The following is a 16,854-nucleotide window of genomic DNA, read 5'->3' as shown; positions in this document are numbered from 1 at the left end:
GCAGTTCACGAAAGAGGTCTTGCGTGGGTTGAGTTTCTTGGTTGGTTGGATGGGTGGATGGATGGATGGATGGATGAAGAAGCTGGGGCAACTGCCCCCTCTCCCCGTCCCCCTTAGCTGAGAATAGCCAGGTACACCGGAGGGGCCTTGACCAGCGTCTGCAAGCAGCTGTGGATGTGTTTAATGCCCTGCCGTTGCTGGGGCTCCCTCTGCCAGCAGCTCTGCATGATGTGGTAGACCTCCGAGGGGCAGGTCCGAGGCCTCTCCAGCTCCCGGCCCTGCGTGATGCACTCGATGGCCTGCAAAGTGTGAGAGGGACAAGCATGGCTGGCTTCCCTCTGGCAGTGCGCTGCCCACGTGGTTCTCACAGCAAGAGCGGTGCCTAGAAGCCACCCGTGTTTCCGCTTCTGGGTGCGTTCTCATCCCGGGAAACAAAAGGCACCACTTAAAAGTGGTCCTCCGTGCAGGAAGGTTTGGGGTAGGCTAACCTGGGGAGGAGAGATGACCCCTACCCCATTTGCTCACCCAGCCCTGTCCTGTCACTCCTGGGGGTGTCGCCCTCCCCCAAAGCTGGCCGTGGGCTGCGGTCTGGACAGGCTCCTTCACCTCTGCCGACCCCAAGACCGTTGTCCGGGCAAAGCTGCCCAGAGGCGATGGGAGCAAGCGAGGGCCAGCGTCCCCCTCCCATCATCTGGCACCGGCAGCCCCCCCTTACCTCCGTGTTGGAGAGCTGGTACCAGGGCTGCTTCCCGTAGGTGAAGATCTCCCACAGGACCACCCCAAAGCTCCAGATGTCACTCTCGGTGGTGAACTTGCGGTAGAGGATGCTCTCCGGGGGCATCCAGCGGATGGGGAGCATGGTACGGCCCCCCACCTGGAGAGGGGAAGGCACGGGGTGAACGGGTGGTGGTCAGAGCCTGGGGGAGTTGCAGCAAGATGCCACCTGTGCCACGGCCGGGGTTTCAGCCGGGCCTGTTTGTTGCCAGGCAGAACGGAGGGCACAGGCAGGGCACCCAAGAGATGCCAGTCAGGAGGGGCACTCAGCACCCTCAGTATTTGGGGGGCATGGCCACCTTGGGCACGGGCATGACCTCTGCCCCAGGGTGGCCTCCCTTCCACTCCAGGAAGTGGACTTAACCAAGATGCTTTCTATGGAGTCCCTGCTGCCTCCTCTTCCTCCTCCTCCTCTTCCTCCGTGGGAACCCTCCCGTCTCTTTCCTCACAGACTTCCCCAGCCTCCATCTGCTTTCTTGCTCCGTGCCTTCTCCCCCCTTTTAATTAACCGTTAAATAGCAGCGCTCTGCCTCCACCCCCCATCTTTCCACTGGCTAAGTGCATATAGGTTTTTCCACCCCAGGCCCCATTAAATATGAATAGAGGCGGGGGGGGGGAAACTAAAAGGGAAAAAGAGAGGGAGGGGGGACAGGCCTGGCCAGGTGCCCCCCCTGCCTGGGAGGGAGAAGGGGAGCTGGAAGCCACTGCTTGACCATCAGTCTTGTAGGACCCCAAAATGATTCCCTGGCAAAATCCAGTACAAACCCCAGAGGCATCGGCATTGTTGGCGAGGATCCTGATGGTATCTTGGGGGGAGGCTCAGAGGAGGAAGCCCCCCGAGAAGCCAGGGGGGAGAGTTTCCCATATAATGGGCAGAGAGGAGCACCAGGTGCCAGTCAGGAGAGAGGGGCATCCGAGCGGGACAGTAGACTCCAAATTGGCCGCAGGAAGTGCGGCCAAGGCCAGGGATAATCAGAGGGGGACGGTCCCAAGCTCCCCGGAAGGCGGCAGTCCTTACCCCCGTCCTTACCCGATAGTAGTCGGTGCTGTAAATGTCTCGCGACATGCCGAAGTCCCCGATTTTCACCACCAGGCCGTGCCCCACCAGGCAGTTGCGGGTGGCCAGGTCCCGGTGGACGAAGTGCTGGGAGGCCAGATAGACCATGCCGGAGGCGATCTGCGTGGCGATCTGCAGCATTTCGCTCAGGGTCAGCTGCCCAAAGGACTGGCCGTTCCCGTTGTCCAGCATCTTGGCATCCGGCCCGTGTGACCTGCAAGGCGGGAGGAGAGGGGGGTTGAGACCCTCCTCTGCTTTGATCCCGGAGCTCTCAATTTGCTCTTTGCTGGGATTTTGTGCCAGCCACGAGGCGGTCCTCTTCGGAAGTCCAGGTTTTTCTCTTTTTGCAAACTTACACCTGAACTGTGCCAACCTCAGGAAGGAGGTGGGAATGGCAGGATGGCAGCTGAGGGCAGGATGCCCCTTCCCCACCCCCCAGGTGGGCGAGTCCGGGGCCATTTCCCAAAGCAGTTCTCCGCTTTCTCCCCTGACCCAAAGCCCGGCCGGCCCCGGCCACCCCCCTCCATTAATGCCAAGTCTTATCACCGTAACCCTCCGAGCTGCGCCTCTCCCAGCCCGTCCGAGGGAGGCTGGCAGCTCTCGCCTACGGGCAATACCTGGGGGCCGATCGAAAGAGGCTCCGATTATTCCAGCTGATGGCAATCCCCTCCAATTTGAGCCTTTCAGACAAGTAATCTAATCAATATTGCAAAGCGAAGATTGCATTAGCCGGGGAGGGAGAGAAAGGCCGGGGAGGCTGCTCCAGTAATGGAGAAGGGGGGGGGGAGGAGGAGGAGGCACAGGCCGGGGAGGGGGGGAGCTGTGAGGAAGGAGGAACAAGGTGGGACAGTTGTGGGCCACAGGGACCCAGCCAACCACTGGAAAAGGAAAGAGAGAGAGAGAGAGAGAGAGAGAGAGAGAGAGAGAGAGAGAGCTACGATAGAAATAGAGATAAAGAGAGACATACAAATGACATAGATAGACCAGAAAGACAGACATAGATATTGATGGACGGACGGACGGACGGACAGACAGACAGACATGATAGAAATAGAGATAAAGAGAGACAGGCAGATGACAGAAAGATAGACAGATAAAAACACAGATAGATAGATAGATAGATAGATAGATAGATAGATAGATAGATAGATAGATAGATAGATAGATAGATAGATAGGAAGAAACACACACACACACACACACACACACAGAGAGAGAGAGAGAGAGAGAGAGAGAGGAAGAAGATGATGATTGATAGTGAGAGAGAGACGATAGATAGATAGATAGATAGATAGATAGATAGATAGATAGATAGATAGATAGATAGATAGATAGATAGATAGATAGATAGATGGATGGATGGATGGATGGATGGATGGATGGATGGATGGATGGATGGATGGATGGATGGATGGAGAGAGAAAGAGAGAGAGAAATAATAATGATGACGATGATGATGATGGGCATCGCAGCCCCTCACCGGAGGAAGCGGTTGAGGTCCCCGTGCTTCATGTACTCAAACAGCATGATGAGGGGCTCCCCATCGGTGCAGACCCCATAGAAGGTGACAATGTGCTGGTGCTGCAGGACGGTCAGCAGCTCCGCCTCCCGCTGGAAGTCCAGACGGGCGCTCTCCGTGGCTTCTTTCAGGGTCTCCAGAGAGAGAGAGAGGGAGGGGGAGGAGAGAGAGAGGGAGGGGGCTGCTCAGTGAGGAGAGTTGGGGCCTCAGGCCCACCCAGGGTCCCTCCAGGCAGCCCCTTCCCAGGGATGAGAAAGATGGGGCGGGAGGGGAGGGGGGCTGCTCACCTTGACGGCCACCAGCATCTTCTCCTGGGTGGGGCTGAGGTTGTGGCACTCGGCCAGGAAGACCTTCCCAAAAGCCCCCTCGCCCAGCTCCCACTTCAGCAGAAGGTCTTTGCGCTTGATGTGCCGGACAGCTGGGGTGGGGGGGGAGAGGGGGGAAGCCAAACATCAATGGGGAGGGGTCAGTGGGAGAGGGTCAGTGTGGCTGGCCTCCTCCAGAGCCCAGCTGGGGACCAGGAGGGACCAGAGAATTGGGGCTCCCCTGCCCCTCCCCCAGCAGTAGAGCCTGGGTGTCCCCCCCCCCAGCCCCGAGCACCTACGGGTGTTGCAGAAGTACTGGGGGTTCTCCACGAAGCTGCTCTTCAGCCCCTCCAGCTTGCTCTCCACGGAGGAGCGGGGGCTGCTGCTCACGTCCATGAACTGCAGGGACATGGCCAGGTCATCCTCTGGAGCCAACACCACGGACCCTGCGGGGAAGGCCAGGGGATTGCCAAAGCTGCCCAGGGCTGAGATGGGCTTGCTGGTCAGCTGGTCAGGAGTCCAATGGCCCCAGACAGAGCGAGGCTCACAGATGGGAGGGCGGCCTTGTTCCCAAAGAGAACAAGGTGGGGTACCTGTGCTGCGAAGTCCAGCCCACCTGGGAAAGGGCTTAAATTTCCCCCCGGGGGAAGTGCGATCCCAGAAGAGTGTCTAGAAACAGCCTTTGCAACCAGGAGGAGGAGGAGGAGGAGGAGGAGGGACTAAGCCGCATAATTTTCAAGGAGTTTGCAAACTCTGGACGAGCATCCGTGCACATGTTGCAGAGGTGGTTCGCCCAGCCTCGTCCTGGGACGTTCTTTGACTTTCCAGTTTTGGATTTCCTAGTGGTCTCCTGCCCAAGCAGGCCCTCCCTGGCTAGCTTCAGGCCCAGGCCAGGTTGTCCAGGTGTCGAGGCTCCCTTCTCCAGAGGGTCCTCCAAGGGACCCCCAGACCCTGCAGACAGGAGGATCCCAGTGCCCATCGCGGCCACCCGCGCCTGCCGGAGCGCATCTGTTGTCTGAGCGGCCTGCAGAGGGCGAGGAGGGGCGTGTTTGCCGCGCCAATCTGGAGCCCCCCTGCTGAAAGGGAGGCAGTGCCAGGGGAGCCGTCAGCAGAGCATTTAAGCCTCCAGTAATTACCGTGAGAGGGTCCTGCTCCCCCCCCCCAGCCCTTCCCCATGCATCTTCATCAACGTCAGGCACGGCTGCTGGAGCCTGGGGGGGGGAGAGATAACGGCTCCAGAGCCGCTCTGTGGAAGGAGGGGGTGGTGGGCTTCCAAGGGAGCAGAGGGCTTCCAGGGGGGGGTCTCACGTTTCTCCAGTCAGGACCAGAAGGGGCTTGGCCTTGCCGGCTTCTGGTGGGGGCTCTTGGGCTGACCTGGGCAGGGGGTCCCCGTGGTCTCCCCTCCAGCCAATCCTGCAAAGCGTTTGCAAGAGCAGCCAAAAGCGGCGGAAGTCTACCTGGCAATGGGGAGGGCGGAGCAAGGAGGCCTGGCAACTGGCATGCCTAGGAGGGCAGCTTCTTTGCCCCCCCCTTTAGTTCGAGGCTTGGCAGCCCCATAAGCAGAGCGGGCTTGGTCTCCTCTGCCAGCTTAGCAGGAGCAGCACTCACGTAGCAAGGGTGTGAGTGTGTTTTGGGGGGGGGCTGGATGACTCCAACAACAACAAGTGGCTGCTGCTTCCCTCCCCCCACCTCCCCCCACTGCCTTTTGCTGCCTTTCCAGCCCCCCTGGGGGTGATTCAGGCCGATCAAGCCCATTTACAGGCTGAATCAATTCCAGCAGTGAATTAGCAGCTGATGCCTGCCTGAAGGGGGAGGAGGAGGAGGAGGAGGAGGAGGAGGATAGGAGGAGGAAGGCTAACAAAAAGGGGGGAGGCCGTGGGAGGGGGACAGCTGCTCCTCACCCTGTTGCCTTCCCTTCACCAGCCCTCAGGACCACCTCTAACCCCCAAAATCTCTGGCTCCGGAGAAGTCCACCCCGGCTCAGGGCAGAGCAAGGGGGGGTGGAGTAGAGAAGTCTGAAGCCCCCTCCCACTTACGCTTGAGGCTGAATTTGGAGTGCTGTCCACACTTGTTCAGGATGACCAGCATGATGGACAGGAAGATGCAGGCACAAACGGCCAGGACCACGGCCACAAAGATCTGCGGAGTGTGGGGGGGGGGAGAGGGAGAGTGAGTGGTACCCTCGGCTGCCCCCCTCCCAAGAAGAAGGCTCCCCCTCCCTCCCTCCCTCCCCCCGTCCCCAAGAGGTGCTCCTTCTTGGTCCTTTACCCCAACCGGGTGCTCCTCTGAGGTCTCCACGGCTCCCCCCTCGGTGCCATTCTTGTCCTCCGTTCCTGGGCACAAAACAGAGAGCAGAATCAGGCCACTTCCAGCCAGGTGCCCCCCCTCCATCCTTGGCAGCGGCTGAGATTCTAGCCTCCCCCCCCCGGCCACATCTGGGGCACCCTCTTGACCCTGGTTTGCCCACCCTTTTGATCTGGGAGGGGGGAACAGGGTCTCCGTGGGGTGCCTTCATGCACACATCCATCTCTCTCTCTTGGATGGCCCTCCTCCATCCCAGACAGGGTGGGGCCCTCCTCCCTCGCCCTCCCCAGGGGCAAAAGAGAGCCACACTTACTGCCCGGCGTGAGGGAGCCTTAGCAGCAAGAAAAGAGAAGGAGAAGGAGGGGAACGTTGGCGAACCTTCAAAGCTCAGGTTTCCCCCCCCCAAATGAATGGCCCCCGAATGGCACTCTTTCTCCCCTCCTCCTCCTCGTCTCTTTCTTGCACACAATTACACACTCATGCGCACACACACCGACAGCCAAGCCGGCCTCCACGGGCACTTTCACACGGCTCTTGAGTCCCCCCCCCCAAGTTGGGCACCGCTCTCAATATTCCTGCCATCTTGGGNCTCCAGGCAGCCCCTTCCCAGGGATGAGAAAGATGGGGCGGGAGGGGAGGGGGGCTGCTCACCTTGACGGCCACCAGCATCTTCTCCTGGGTGGGGCTGAGGTTGTGGCACTCGGCCAGGAAGACCTTCCCAAAAGCCCCCTCGCCCAGCTCCCACTTCAGCAGAAGGTCTTTGCGCTTGATGTGCCGGACAGCTGGGGCGGGGGGAGAGGGGGGAAGCCAAACATCAATGGGGAGGGGTCAGCGGGAGAGGGTCAGTGTGGCTGGCCTCCTCCAGAGCCCAGCTGGGGACCAGGAGGGACCAGAGAATTGGGGCTCCCCTGCCCCCCCCCAGCAGTAGAGCCTGGGTGTCCCCCACCCCAGCCCCGAGCACCTACGGGTGTTGCAGAAGTACTGGGGGTTCTCCACGAAGCTGCTCTTCAGCCCCTCCAGCTTGCTCTCCACGGAGGAGCGGGGGCTGCTGCTCACGTCCATGAACTGCAGGGACATGGCCAGGTCATCCTCTGGAGCCAACACCACGGACCCTGCGGGGAAGGCCAGGGGATTGCCAAAGCTGCCCACGGCTGAGATGGGCTTGCTGGGCTTGCTGGTCAGGAGTCCAATGGCCCCAGACAGAGCGAGGCTCACAGATGGGAGGGCGGCCTTGTTCCCAAAGAGAACAAGGTGGGGTACCTGTGCTGCGAAGTCCAGCCCACCTGGGAAAGGGCTTAAATTTCCCCCCGGGGGAAGTGCGATCCCAGAAGAGTGTCTAGAAACAGCCTTTGCAACCAGGAGGAGGAGGAGGAGGAGGAGGAGGAGGGACTAAGCCACATAATTTTCAAGGAGTTTGCAAACTCTGGACGAGCATCCGTGCACATGTTGCAGAGGTGGTTCGCCCAGCCTCGTCCTGGGACGTTCTTTGACTTTCCACTTTTGGATTTCCTAGTGGTCTCCTGCCCAAGCAGGCCCTCCCTGGCTAGCTTCAGGCCCAGGCCAGGTTGTCCAGGTGTCGAGGCTCCCTTCTCCAGAGGGTCCTCCAAGGGACCCCCCAGACCCTGCAGACAGGAGGATCCCAGTGCCCATCGCGGCCACCCGCGCCTGCCGGAGCGCATCTGTTGTCTGAGCGGCCTGCAGAGGGCCAGGAGGGGCGTGTTTGCCGCGCCAATCTGGAGCCCCCCTCCTGAAAGGGAGGCAGTGCCAGGGGAGCCGTCAGCAGAGCATTTAAGCCTCCAGTAATTACCGTGAGAGGGTCCTGCTCCCCCCCCCAGCCCTTCCCCATGCATCTTCATCAACGTCAGGCACGGCTGCTGGAGCCTGGGGGGGGGAGAGATAACGGCTCCAGAGCCGCTCTGTGGAAGGAGGGGGTGGTGGGCTTCCAAGGGAGCAGAGGGCTTCCAGGGGGGGTCTCACATTTCTCCAGGCAGGACCAGAAGGGTCTTGGCCTTGCTGGCTTCTGGTGGGGGCTCTTGGGCTGACCTGGGCAGGGGGTCCCCATGGTCTCCCCTCCAGCCAATCCTGCAAAGCGTTTGCAAGAGCAGCCAAAAGCGGCGGAAGTCTACCTGGCAATGGGGAGGGTGGAGCAAGGAGGCCTGGCAACTGGCATGCCTAGGAGGGCAGCTTCTTCGCCCCCCCCCCCCGCCCGTTTAGTTCGAGGCTTGGCAGCCCCATAAGTAGAGCTGGCTTGGTCTCCTCTGCCAGCTTAGCAGGAGCAGCACTCACGTAGCAAGGGTGTGAGTGTGTTTTGGGGGGGGCTGGATGACTCCAACAACAACAAGTGGCTGCTGCTTCCCTCCCCCCACCTCCCCCCACTGCCTTTTGCTGCCTTTCCAGCCCCCCTGGGGGTGATTCAGGCCGATCAAGCCCATTTACAGGCTGAATCAATTCCAGCAGTGAATTAGCAGCTGATGCCTGCCTGAAGGGGGGGAGGAGGAGGAGGAGGAGGAGGAGGAAGGCTAACAAAAAGGGGGGAGGCCGTGGGAGGGGGACAGCTGCTCCTCACTCTGTTGCCTTCCCTTCACCAGCCCTCAGGACCACCTCTAACCCCAAAAATCTCCGGCCCCCAGAGAAGTCCACCCCGGCTCAGGGCAGAGCAAGGGGGGGGGTGGAGTAGAGAAGTCTGAAGCCCCCTCCCACTTACGTTTCAGACTGAATTTGGAGTGCTGTCCACACTTGTTCAGGATGACCAGCATGATGGACAGGAAGATGCAGGCACAAACGGCCAGGACCACGGCCACAAAGATCTGCGGAGTGGGGGGGGGGGGAGAGGGAGAGTGAGTGGTACCCTCGGCTGCCCCCCTCCCAAGAAGAAGGCTCCCCCTCCCTCCCTCCCTCCCCCCCTCCCCAAGAGGTGTGCCTTCTTGGCCCTTTACCCCAACTGGGTGCTCCTCTGAGGTCTCCACGGCTCCCCCCTCGGTGCCATTCTTGTCCTCCGTTCCTGGGCACAAAAGAGAGAGCAGAATCAGGCCACTTCCAGCCAGGTGCCCCCCCTCCATCCTTGGCAGCGGCTGAGCTTCTAGCCTCCCCCCCCCCCGGCCACATCTGGGGCACCCTCTTGACCCTGGTTTGCCCACCCTTTTGATCTGGGAGGGGGAAACAGGATCTCCGTGGGGTGCCTTCATCCACACAGAGAGGATCTCTCTCTCTCTTGGGAATCACCCGGTTTCTGGATGGCCCTCCTCCATCCCAGACAGGGAGGGGCCCTCCTCCCTCGCCCTCCCCAGGGGCAAAAGACAGCCACACTTACTGCCCGGCGTGAGGGAGCCTTAGCAGCAAGGAAAGAGAAGGAGAAGGAGGGGAACGTTGGCGAACCTTCAAAGCTCAGGTTTTCCCCCCCCCCAAATGAATGGCCCCCGAATGGCACTCTTTCTCCCCTCCTCCTCCTCGTCTCTTTCTTGCACACAATTACACACCCATGCGCACACACACCGACAGCCAAGCCGGCCTCCACGGGCACTTTCACAGGGCTCTTGAGTCCCCCCCCCCAAGTTGGGCACCGCTCTCAATATTCCTGCCATCTTGGGCACTACCGGGTCCCTGGGCAGGGAATCAGGGTTGGCATCTCGGCAGTGGCAGACACCCCCCCCCCCCCCCCGTGCCCGACCCAGAGCAGAGCCATGCAGCCGAGCCTGGTACCGTGGAAGGGCTCCTCCTCCTGGAAGTTCGGATCCGGGAGGTCCATGAAGTGCTGGTAGGTGGTGCAGGAGGCCGAGCCCAGGGCGTTGGCCACCCGCAGGGTGTAGTTGCCATTGAAGAAGTGCGAGGGCTTGTCGAGGATCAGGCAGCCGTGGACGATGGTGGTGGTGGGGACGTCTTCCGAGAAGAGCTGGGTGTAAACGATCGGCGTCTCCAGGAGATCCTGCTGGTCGAACTGCCACCGGATGCTGGGCGTGGGGTTGCCGTCCACGGAGAAGGGGATGCACCAGCGGTAGTACATGACGGCCTGGCCCACCGCGCGAATCACGGCTGGGACTGCGGAAAGGAAGGGAAACGGAGGTCCATTTGTGGGGCACCCTGAACTGGCCGGCCCTTTGCCTGTCTCAAATTTCTTCTCTCGCACGTCTTGACCGCGGGGTTTGGGTCAGGCGCTCGGCCCTCCAGTCCCATCCAGACTGGACTTCCAAGAGGGACGGGGATGGAACAAGTGAGCCCGGGGGGGGGCAGGAAGAGGTAGGGAGGGCCCAGAAGCATGGGCTTTTGAACTCATCCCCAGCTCGCAAAGCCCCTGCTGGGTTTGGATCAACAACAAGCTGGGTGGTAGAGTCATGCACGCCAAGGCTGGACTCTACCACTTGGGGAGGAGGCAGTCCACCATATTTCTGGGCTCAGAGGCCCTAAATCTGCCAGGAGCGCCCCGGGCATCTTTTCTTTTCTAACTTCTTGCAAGGAAAAAACACCTGCCAAACACACACAGGTAGAGCTAATACCTTCTTCTAAGCCCTCTTTGCTGAATGCCAGCTAAAAGGGACCACCCCCACCCACCCTGCCCTGATACCCCTGCCCCTTTCCCCTTACAGGTCACGTTCAGCCGGGCCACGGCTTCCCCCATGCCCGCTTCGTTCTCTGCTCGGCAGGTGATGTTTTGCAGGTTGAAGCTGGACGAGACGTTCGTGATCTGCAGCACAATTTCCGACTCCGAGTTCTGGGACAGCAAGTGAGGTGAGTCACTGACCAGCCAGCCCCTCTGCCCTTCTCCCCAGGCTGGCACAAAGGGGGGCAGCTGACCTCTTGAGCACGCCCTCCCCCTTTTGATGCCCCAGCCTTTGGACGCCAAGCCAGGATTCCAGAGAGGAAGGGCAACCGCAGGCAGCCGAAGGACCCCAGACCTTCTCAGCGCCGATGGACTGCCTCTCCGCTTTAAGGGCCCCACTTCTCAGCCAACCGGGGGGTCCCTTGAGGTCGCTCCCAGGGCGGCAGCACCCACCACTTGCCTTGGTTCTGAGGGGGCGTTCAGCCCCCACCTGGGGCACATCCCAGCCTGCCACCGGCTTCGGCTCTCCTGTGATGTGACACGTCAGGTTGACGCTCTGGCCTTCTGCCATCGGGGTGGGATCGTAGCGGATCCGGACCTTGGGAAAATCTGCACAGGGAGGGAGGAGGAGAGTGGGGGGGTCGAGGTAGCCAGCACGAGACACCCCCCCCTAGCTGGGGAGGGATTCTCATGCAGCAGCAAAGGGAGACGGGAAAATCCTGGACTGGGCTGGAATTGCATCCATGCAGGAAGAAAACCCACATCCGGTGAATTTTGGCCAGGGGGTCCCCCACTCAGAGGGTCTCTGCCTTACCACAGCCAGAGAGGGTGAGGTTGAAGACGGGGACCAGGGTCCTGTCCTCCTGCAGGCACTGGAGGGACTGGTTGCCCGCCCAGTCAAGCTGCCTCTTCTGCTGCCAGGATTGTAGCCACAGCAGTCCACAAACACACCGGAGGGGGTTCCCCACAAGGATCCTGCCCAGAGAAAGTGTGTTTGTGGGGGGGGGGAACAGAATCAGGCTGATAAAGCTGCAACAGCCCCCCCCCCCAGCTTCCATCCAGATTAGGGCCTCCAGAGAACATCCATTTCCTTATTTTTAAATTTTATTTTTTGGTCAATGCCTCCGGCTCTCCAGAATGGCCTTTAAAAGGGGAGAGTGATGTTTGCCAAGCCTGATTAGAAACCCAATTTATCCACGCTGGTCTTTTAATACTTGCTTAAAGCGGAGTGGTTCTGCAAATTGCATTATGGAATAGAAGCTGCTGCCTCTTTGATTCTGAGTTAATCAATCCAGACCGAGGAGGGGAGCACCTCACAGGGATGTCAAGAGGATGGACTCGGCCGAAGGAAAAACACCACGGCGAGGAAGGGGGGGACCATCGCCTCCCCTCCCTCCGGATCAGGCCTTTCCTTAGCAGAAAAGCAGGAATATTTTGCAGGAGAGGCTCAACAGGTGTTGCAAAGAATAAATCGGGGTTCCATCAGAGCAAATGAAGCCGCTTGGACATTCAAAGGACTCTCCGATCTCCTGCACGGTTCAGCAAAGTCCAGCTGTAGCTCAGTAAAATTTAAAGGCTGGAAGATGGCAGGGGGAGGGGGAGAAGGGGCTCTGCCAGAAATCAAGGACAAGACCAAAGTTTGTGAGTTGGAAGGGTAACAGTCTCTGTGTGTGTGTGTGTGTGCGTTTGTGTGTATGCAGAGACTCACAGCTCTTGAAGGCGGAGATGATAGAAGACCCTCCAGGAAAGGAATTCCAACTGGTTGAAGGCCAGATTCCTAGGCAGAGACAGAAGGAAATGACTTCCTTGCCCCCCCCCAGTCCCTCCTCCCTTTCACACAGCCTGCTTGCTCTCCCTACAGGCAGAGATTCAGCAGGTAAAGCCCCTTCAGGCTGGGACTGGCCCAGAAGCCTCAGCCAATCGTTCTAGATCTATTTATTGCATTGCCAAGTTTACCACCAAATGCAGGCAGCCCCACCCGGTGGCTTGGACCCCGACTCTTGTGCCCAAGCTGGGCTTCCTCGTTGGGGGGAGGCTTCTCTTCATTTGGGGAGCAGCATCCCATCCGCCCTCGCTGGGAGGTGACACAGGGCCTGGTCTGAGGGAGGCCAAGGGCCAGCGGGACAGCCCAGGAACGGAAGCAGCAGCTTCTGCCCTTTGGAGCTGACCCATCCACCTGCCTCTGGCCTTGGCGCTGCCCGTTGCCCCCCCGGGGGCGGCCCAACGCCAGCCTATCCAGTCACTTTTGGCTTGGCTCTCCTGCAGGGCAAGAGAACAGCCAGAACTGGGCCGCGCAGGGACCCATCGATCGATCGTTCTGCGTTGCGGAGGGACATTAACCCTAACAATGATTAATCGTGTTCCTGGCAAGCTGTTAATAAACAAAGGAGAGGGGCAAGGTGGAGAATCGACCTGCAGGGGTAGCAGGGAGGGACCCCTGGGGCTTCTCGGATGGAGCGGACATCAGCTCCTCTTCCTGAGGCAGATCGGTCAGGGCTGGTCATCGTCTAGGTCCGTGTTTCTCAGCCTCAGCAAGTTTAAGATGGGTGGACTTCAGCTCCCAGAATTCCACAGCCAGAAACGCTGGGAGTTGAAGTCCACCCACCTTCAATTTTCTGAGGTCGAGAAACCTTGGAGAGATGCTTCAGAGGGTGGTCCAAGTTCTGCCAATGCTGTCTGGACTTTGCCCAGGCCAAGCTGCCCCAATGACCCTCTCTGCAGAGAGCCCCCAGCCAAGAGGGGCCCCATTCAGAACACTCACACGTGGGTCAGGTTTGGGCTGGCCTTGAAGGCATCTGGAGCAATGAACTTCAGGTGGGTCCTCGCGATGGTCCTGCAAGAAAGGCATAAAGTCCCAGAGGGAGGAAGGGGCGAAGAACCCCCCCCTCTCTGCCCAGGCAGAGCCCCCCCATGCCAAGCCCCCCCTCTGCCCTTTCCTCCTGAGCTGGCCAAGCCCCCTTGTCCTCCCAAACTCACAGATTCTTCAGCTCCTTGGGGTTTTTCAGATCTTCCCCTGTCAGGTTGATCAGCTCGGGCTGGTTTTCGACAACTCTGAAAAAGAGCAGACCCCCTTCAGAAAGAGCAGACCCCCTTTTTTGCTCTGCAGCAGCTCCGGTCCTCTCTCTCTAGCCCCGAGGTGTGACGTATTTATTTATTTATTGTATGCGTCATTCACATCCTTTTTCAATAAAAAGGAACACAGGGGCAAAATACAAAACACAGAATATAAAACCAGGAAGAACACAAACGTACATCTCAGTTGCAAATATAATTTTTTTTTACTTCGTTTATCGCCGCCAGCACAAGCTCCGTTATAGGCTCCGTTTTGACCCCCGGTCACTACGTGTTGGATCATTTATTTTTCGGCCCCACAGTCACAATTCGGCGGCGGTGTTTTGCCCCACCTCAGACCCAAGTGTGAACCCACCAGGCATTTCTTATGATTGCCAAGTGAAAAAGCAAACCACGGTTCAAAAGTCCAGGAGCCACGTGTGGGTGAGTGCCCTTCAGTGGGGCTGACTGTGTTGAGGCATAGGGCCGGCTGGCTCGCTCTGGCTGAGCCCAGGGAGGACCGGGTGGGCACCTCCCTCCCCACCTCTCCACAGCTTTTCCGGGAACTCCTCGCTTCCTGCCACCCGGCATAATTGATGTGTCCCTCTGATGTTGAGAAAAACAGCCTTGGCATAATGGACCATCAGTTCTCGCCACTTAAGCGGTTCAGAAGATAGAGAGAAGAGCTATTAGCAGGAACCGGTAGGCAAGCTGAAGCTTCAGGACCGGGCAGGATGGTGCCCCTTCATCCCCAGCAGAGCAAACCAAAATACAATTCACACACACACACAACACACCCATTCCTACAAAAAACGGCCTCTAGAAAGCGACTAAGGTTAAGCTGGAGTGGAAGAAACGCCTGATCCACTTTTTACACTTTTTACAAATAATCAAGTCAAACTGGGCCACCGGAATGAATCTCAGGCCGGACAAATCAACCCTCAGAACTGGAGAGGTTTTTTTAGGTGACTGACCCTGAATAACACATTGTTTTCCCCAAAAATTAATACAATTAATGTGTTGACGGTTTTTGGCTTCCCTCTGCCTTTAATTCATTCTTTGCATCAAACGGACAGAAAAATGTAATGAATGCGGCGGGCTGCCCTATTGTGAAATATTTACGGGCCGCCTAATGTGTTTAGCTCCCAGGATTCGAATGATTGATTTTCCTCCCCTGACAGTGTTTCCGTTCAGACCACTTTGCCCAGCAGCGCCCGTGAAAGCGACGTTGGGTATGATTTGGGTTTGTGCGGCTTACAAAGTGTACGGCCTCTGCTGCTAAGTAAGATTTGTGAAAGAGCGGAAAAATGGCCCGCACTCTCCACTTGGCATGTTGTAAACAGCAGAAGTGTCTTGGTTGATCCTAAGGAGAAGTGAAAGGCTCATAAAATAATAAACGTCCAGCTTATCCGAGAAAGGTGATGCCACAAAGCAGAAGGAAGGGTGTGTGCGTTGGGGGGAGGACTAGAAAAGACGCCGGGGTGTGTGTGTGTGTGTGTGTGAAGTGGTGCCAAGTGACGAACTCCGCTGCATTGCGGGCACAGGATTGGGTGGGTTGCGACCCACGGCAGGCGCAGGGGTGTGAAGCGGGGCCTCGGGGTGCAATACAATGCCAGGCTGCACAAAAAAACTCTCAAAAGCCAACGGGGAAAAAGGGGCTGGCATTTTGGGGCTACAGGGCACATGAAGAGGAGCTTGGCCAAGTCAAATCTATTCCCACCCTTCACTGAGAAAGTGGGGGTAGGGCTTCTGCCGAGTGGCTTCTATGTGCCCCCCCTCACTCAGTGGAGGTGCTCATCAGTAGGACCCAAACCCTCCATTCTTGGGAGGGGGGGAGCTTCCCAGTGAGACTAGCATTTCGGTGGCACCTTTCCCAGGGTACACGCTAGTTTCCATTTTTACGCCTAATTAACTTCGGGGCTGGCCTGAATCCGCACCTCTGCCTTTGGGGCTCTCACCACCAGCATGCCCTTCTTCCCCCATGCCCAGCAGTGGCCCAAGGGGGTGAACGGGGGCTGGGCTGCCACGGGGAGCCGGTATGTGGCATCTTCTCTCATGGCGGTGGTACAAAAAGCCCACCTGGGCTGGGTCTTCTAGGAAGCTGCTAATGCAGCCGAGGGCAGCATCACACCCCTCAGGGGAGCCAGCCAGGCACGGTCACACTGAGCAAGCCTCCCCTTCCTGGAGATGAAGCGGCCTCCCTTGCAGGGAAGATGGGTAGTGGCCAGGAAACCAAGGCAGGGTGGTGGAGAAGGTGCTGCTCAAAAAATGCTGGACTTTCCCTCTGAAAAAGCCGCTGATGGCCCCAGGGCCCCTGTGCCACATGGTCATCTAGGTCCACACCAGGCAAAGCCAGCTGCAACCTCTTCAAACCCCGAATCCCAGCCACTAACCTTGACCCTAAATTATGTGACGTGCTCCGATTCTGGAACTCGGGGCTCCAGAATATTAAAGACCTATTTTCACTTTTAGGACTCTTGGGGCTCGGTCAGCACAAGGCATATCCATGTGGATATTTGCATCTCAGTCCCTCCCTTCCTTCCTTCCTTCCTTCCTTCCTTCCTTCCTTCCTTCCTTCCTTCCTTCCTTCCCTTCTTTCCTTCCATTGTGCCCCCTGCCCAGCTTTTAAGGGCAAAACAAAAGCCGTCCCGACTCCTGCAACCCTTCTCAGAGTTTGCTCGGCGCTGTTATCGCCCTCGGCACCAAGCGGCGCTCAGGAAAGCCGCTGCCCGCGCTCCGGATTGGGCTTCCCTGCAAACAGACCCCCTTTGGGAAGCCACCTGCCTTTGTTTGGGGCTCGGACGCGCCGGGGTTTTCAGGGGGAAAAGCTGCGGGGTGGGGGGAGGAGATGGAGGGTCCGCGCCTCTTCTGGAGGAGCGCGAGGGGCAGCAGGACCAGGGCGGGACCCGAGTCGGTGCCGGCTGTCAAACTTTCCTTCCGCCGCGCTCCTCTTCTGGGGGGGGGGACCCGGACGCCTCCCGCAGCCGGGCAAGGCTGCCCCCCTTCCCCGCCCTCCGCTCCACCTGCCGGTCTCCCCCACCCCCCCGGGACTCACATTTCGGTGAAGTTCTCCAGGCTGCGCAGCTGCGCCAGGGAGTGGATGGCGCGGGGCTCCTGGCAGAGCAGGGCGCTCAGGTAGCAGCGGCACTCCTCCAGGCAGGGCGAGGCGGCGCCGGGCGACAGGCACAGCCAGCCCAGGCACAGCAGCAGCAGTCCGGCCGAGGCGCGGAGCCGGCTTCTCCCCCCGGGCTGCATGTCGGACCCGGAGCAGCAGCAGCAGCAGCCGCTCTCCTCGGCGCCTCCCTCGGAG

At 59.0% G+C, this 16,854-nt stretch overlaps 1 protein-coding gene across 1 annotated transcript; it reads right to left on the bottom strand.

Moving 5' to 3' along the window:
• Positions 1–113: 113 nt before the first annotated feature.
• Positions 114–16,799, bottom strand: NTRK1 (neurotrophic receptor tyrosine kinase 1). Its single transcript, XM_015827892.1, has 18 exons — positions 16,600–16,799; positions 13,470–13,544; positions 13,255–13,326; positions 12,202–12,270; positions 11,308–11,468; positions 10,954–11,102; positions 10,538–10,664; positions 9,659–9,994; positions 9,258–9,268; positions 8,296–8,304; positions 5,924–5,980; positions 5,692–5,794; positions 3,955–4,101; positions 3,638–3,768; positions 3,312–3,484; positions 1,805–2,045; positions 716–874; positions 114–299 (listed from the first exon to the last, which is right to left on the bottom strand). The coding sequence occupies exons 1-18, from the start codon at positions 16,797–16,799 to the stop codon at positions 114–116; spliced, it is 2,406 nt and encodes an 801-aa protein (XP_015683378.1).
• Positions 16,800–16,854: the final 55 nt, after the last annotated feature.

The sequence above is a fragment of the Protobothrops mucrosquamatus genome, unplaced genomic scaffold (assembly GCF_001527695.2).
Source record: "Protobothrops mucrosquamatus isolate PMUCROS unplaced genomic scaffold, P.Mucros_1.0 scaffold4042, whole genome shotgun sequence".
Classification (NCBI taxonomy): Eukaryota; Metazoa; Chordata; class Lepidosauria; order Squamata; family Viperidae; genus Protobothrops; species Protobothrops mucrosquamatus.
Note: the sequence above shows the minus strand (reverse complement) of the source record. Positions and strands in the feature narration are given on the sequence as shown.

What these genes read in the sequence shown, in the direction of transcription:
- NTRK1 (XM_015827892.1), bottom strand. Translation starts at nt 16,799, where the DNA reads ATGCAGCCCGGGGGGAGAAGCCGGCTCCGCGCCTCGGCCGGACTGCTG. An exon ending in GGCCCGGCTGAACGTGACCT is followed by an intron (nt 9,995 to 10,537) that starts GTAAGGGGAAAG and finishes TCCTTTCCGCAG; the next exon opens with TCCCAGCCGTGATTCGCGCG. An exon ending in ACAGCACCGACTACTATCGG is followed by an intron (nt 875 to 1,804) that starts GTAAGGACGGGG and finishes TCCCCTCTCCAG; the next exon opens with GTGGGGGGCCGTACCATGCT.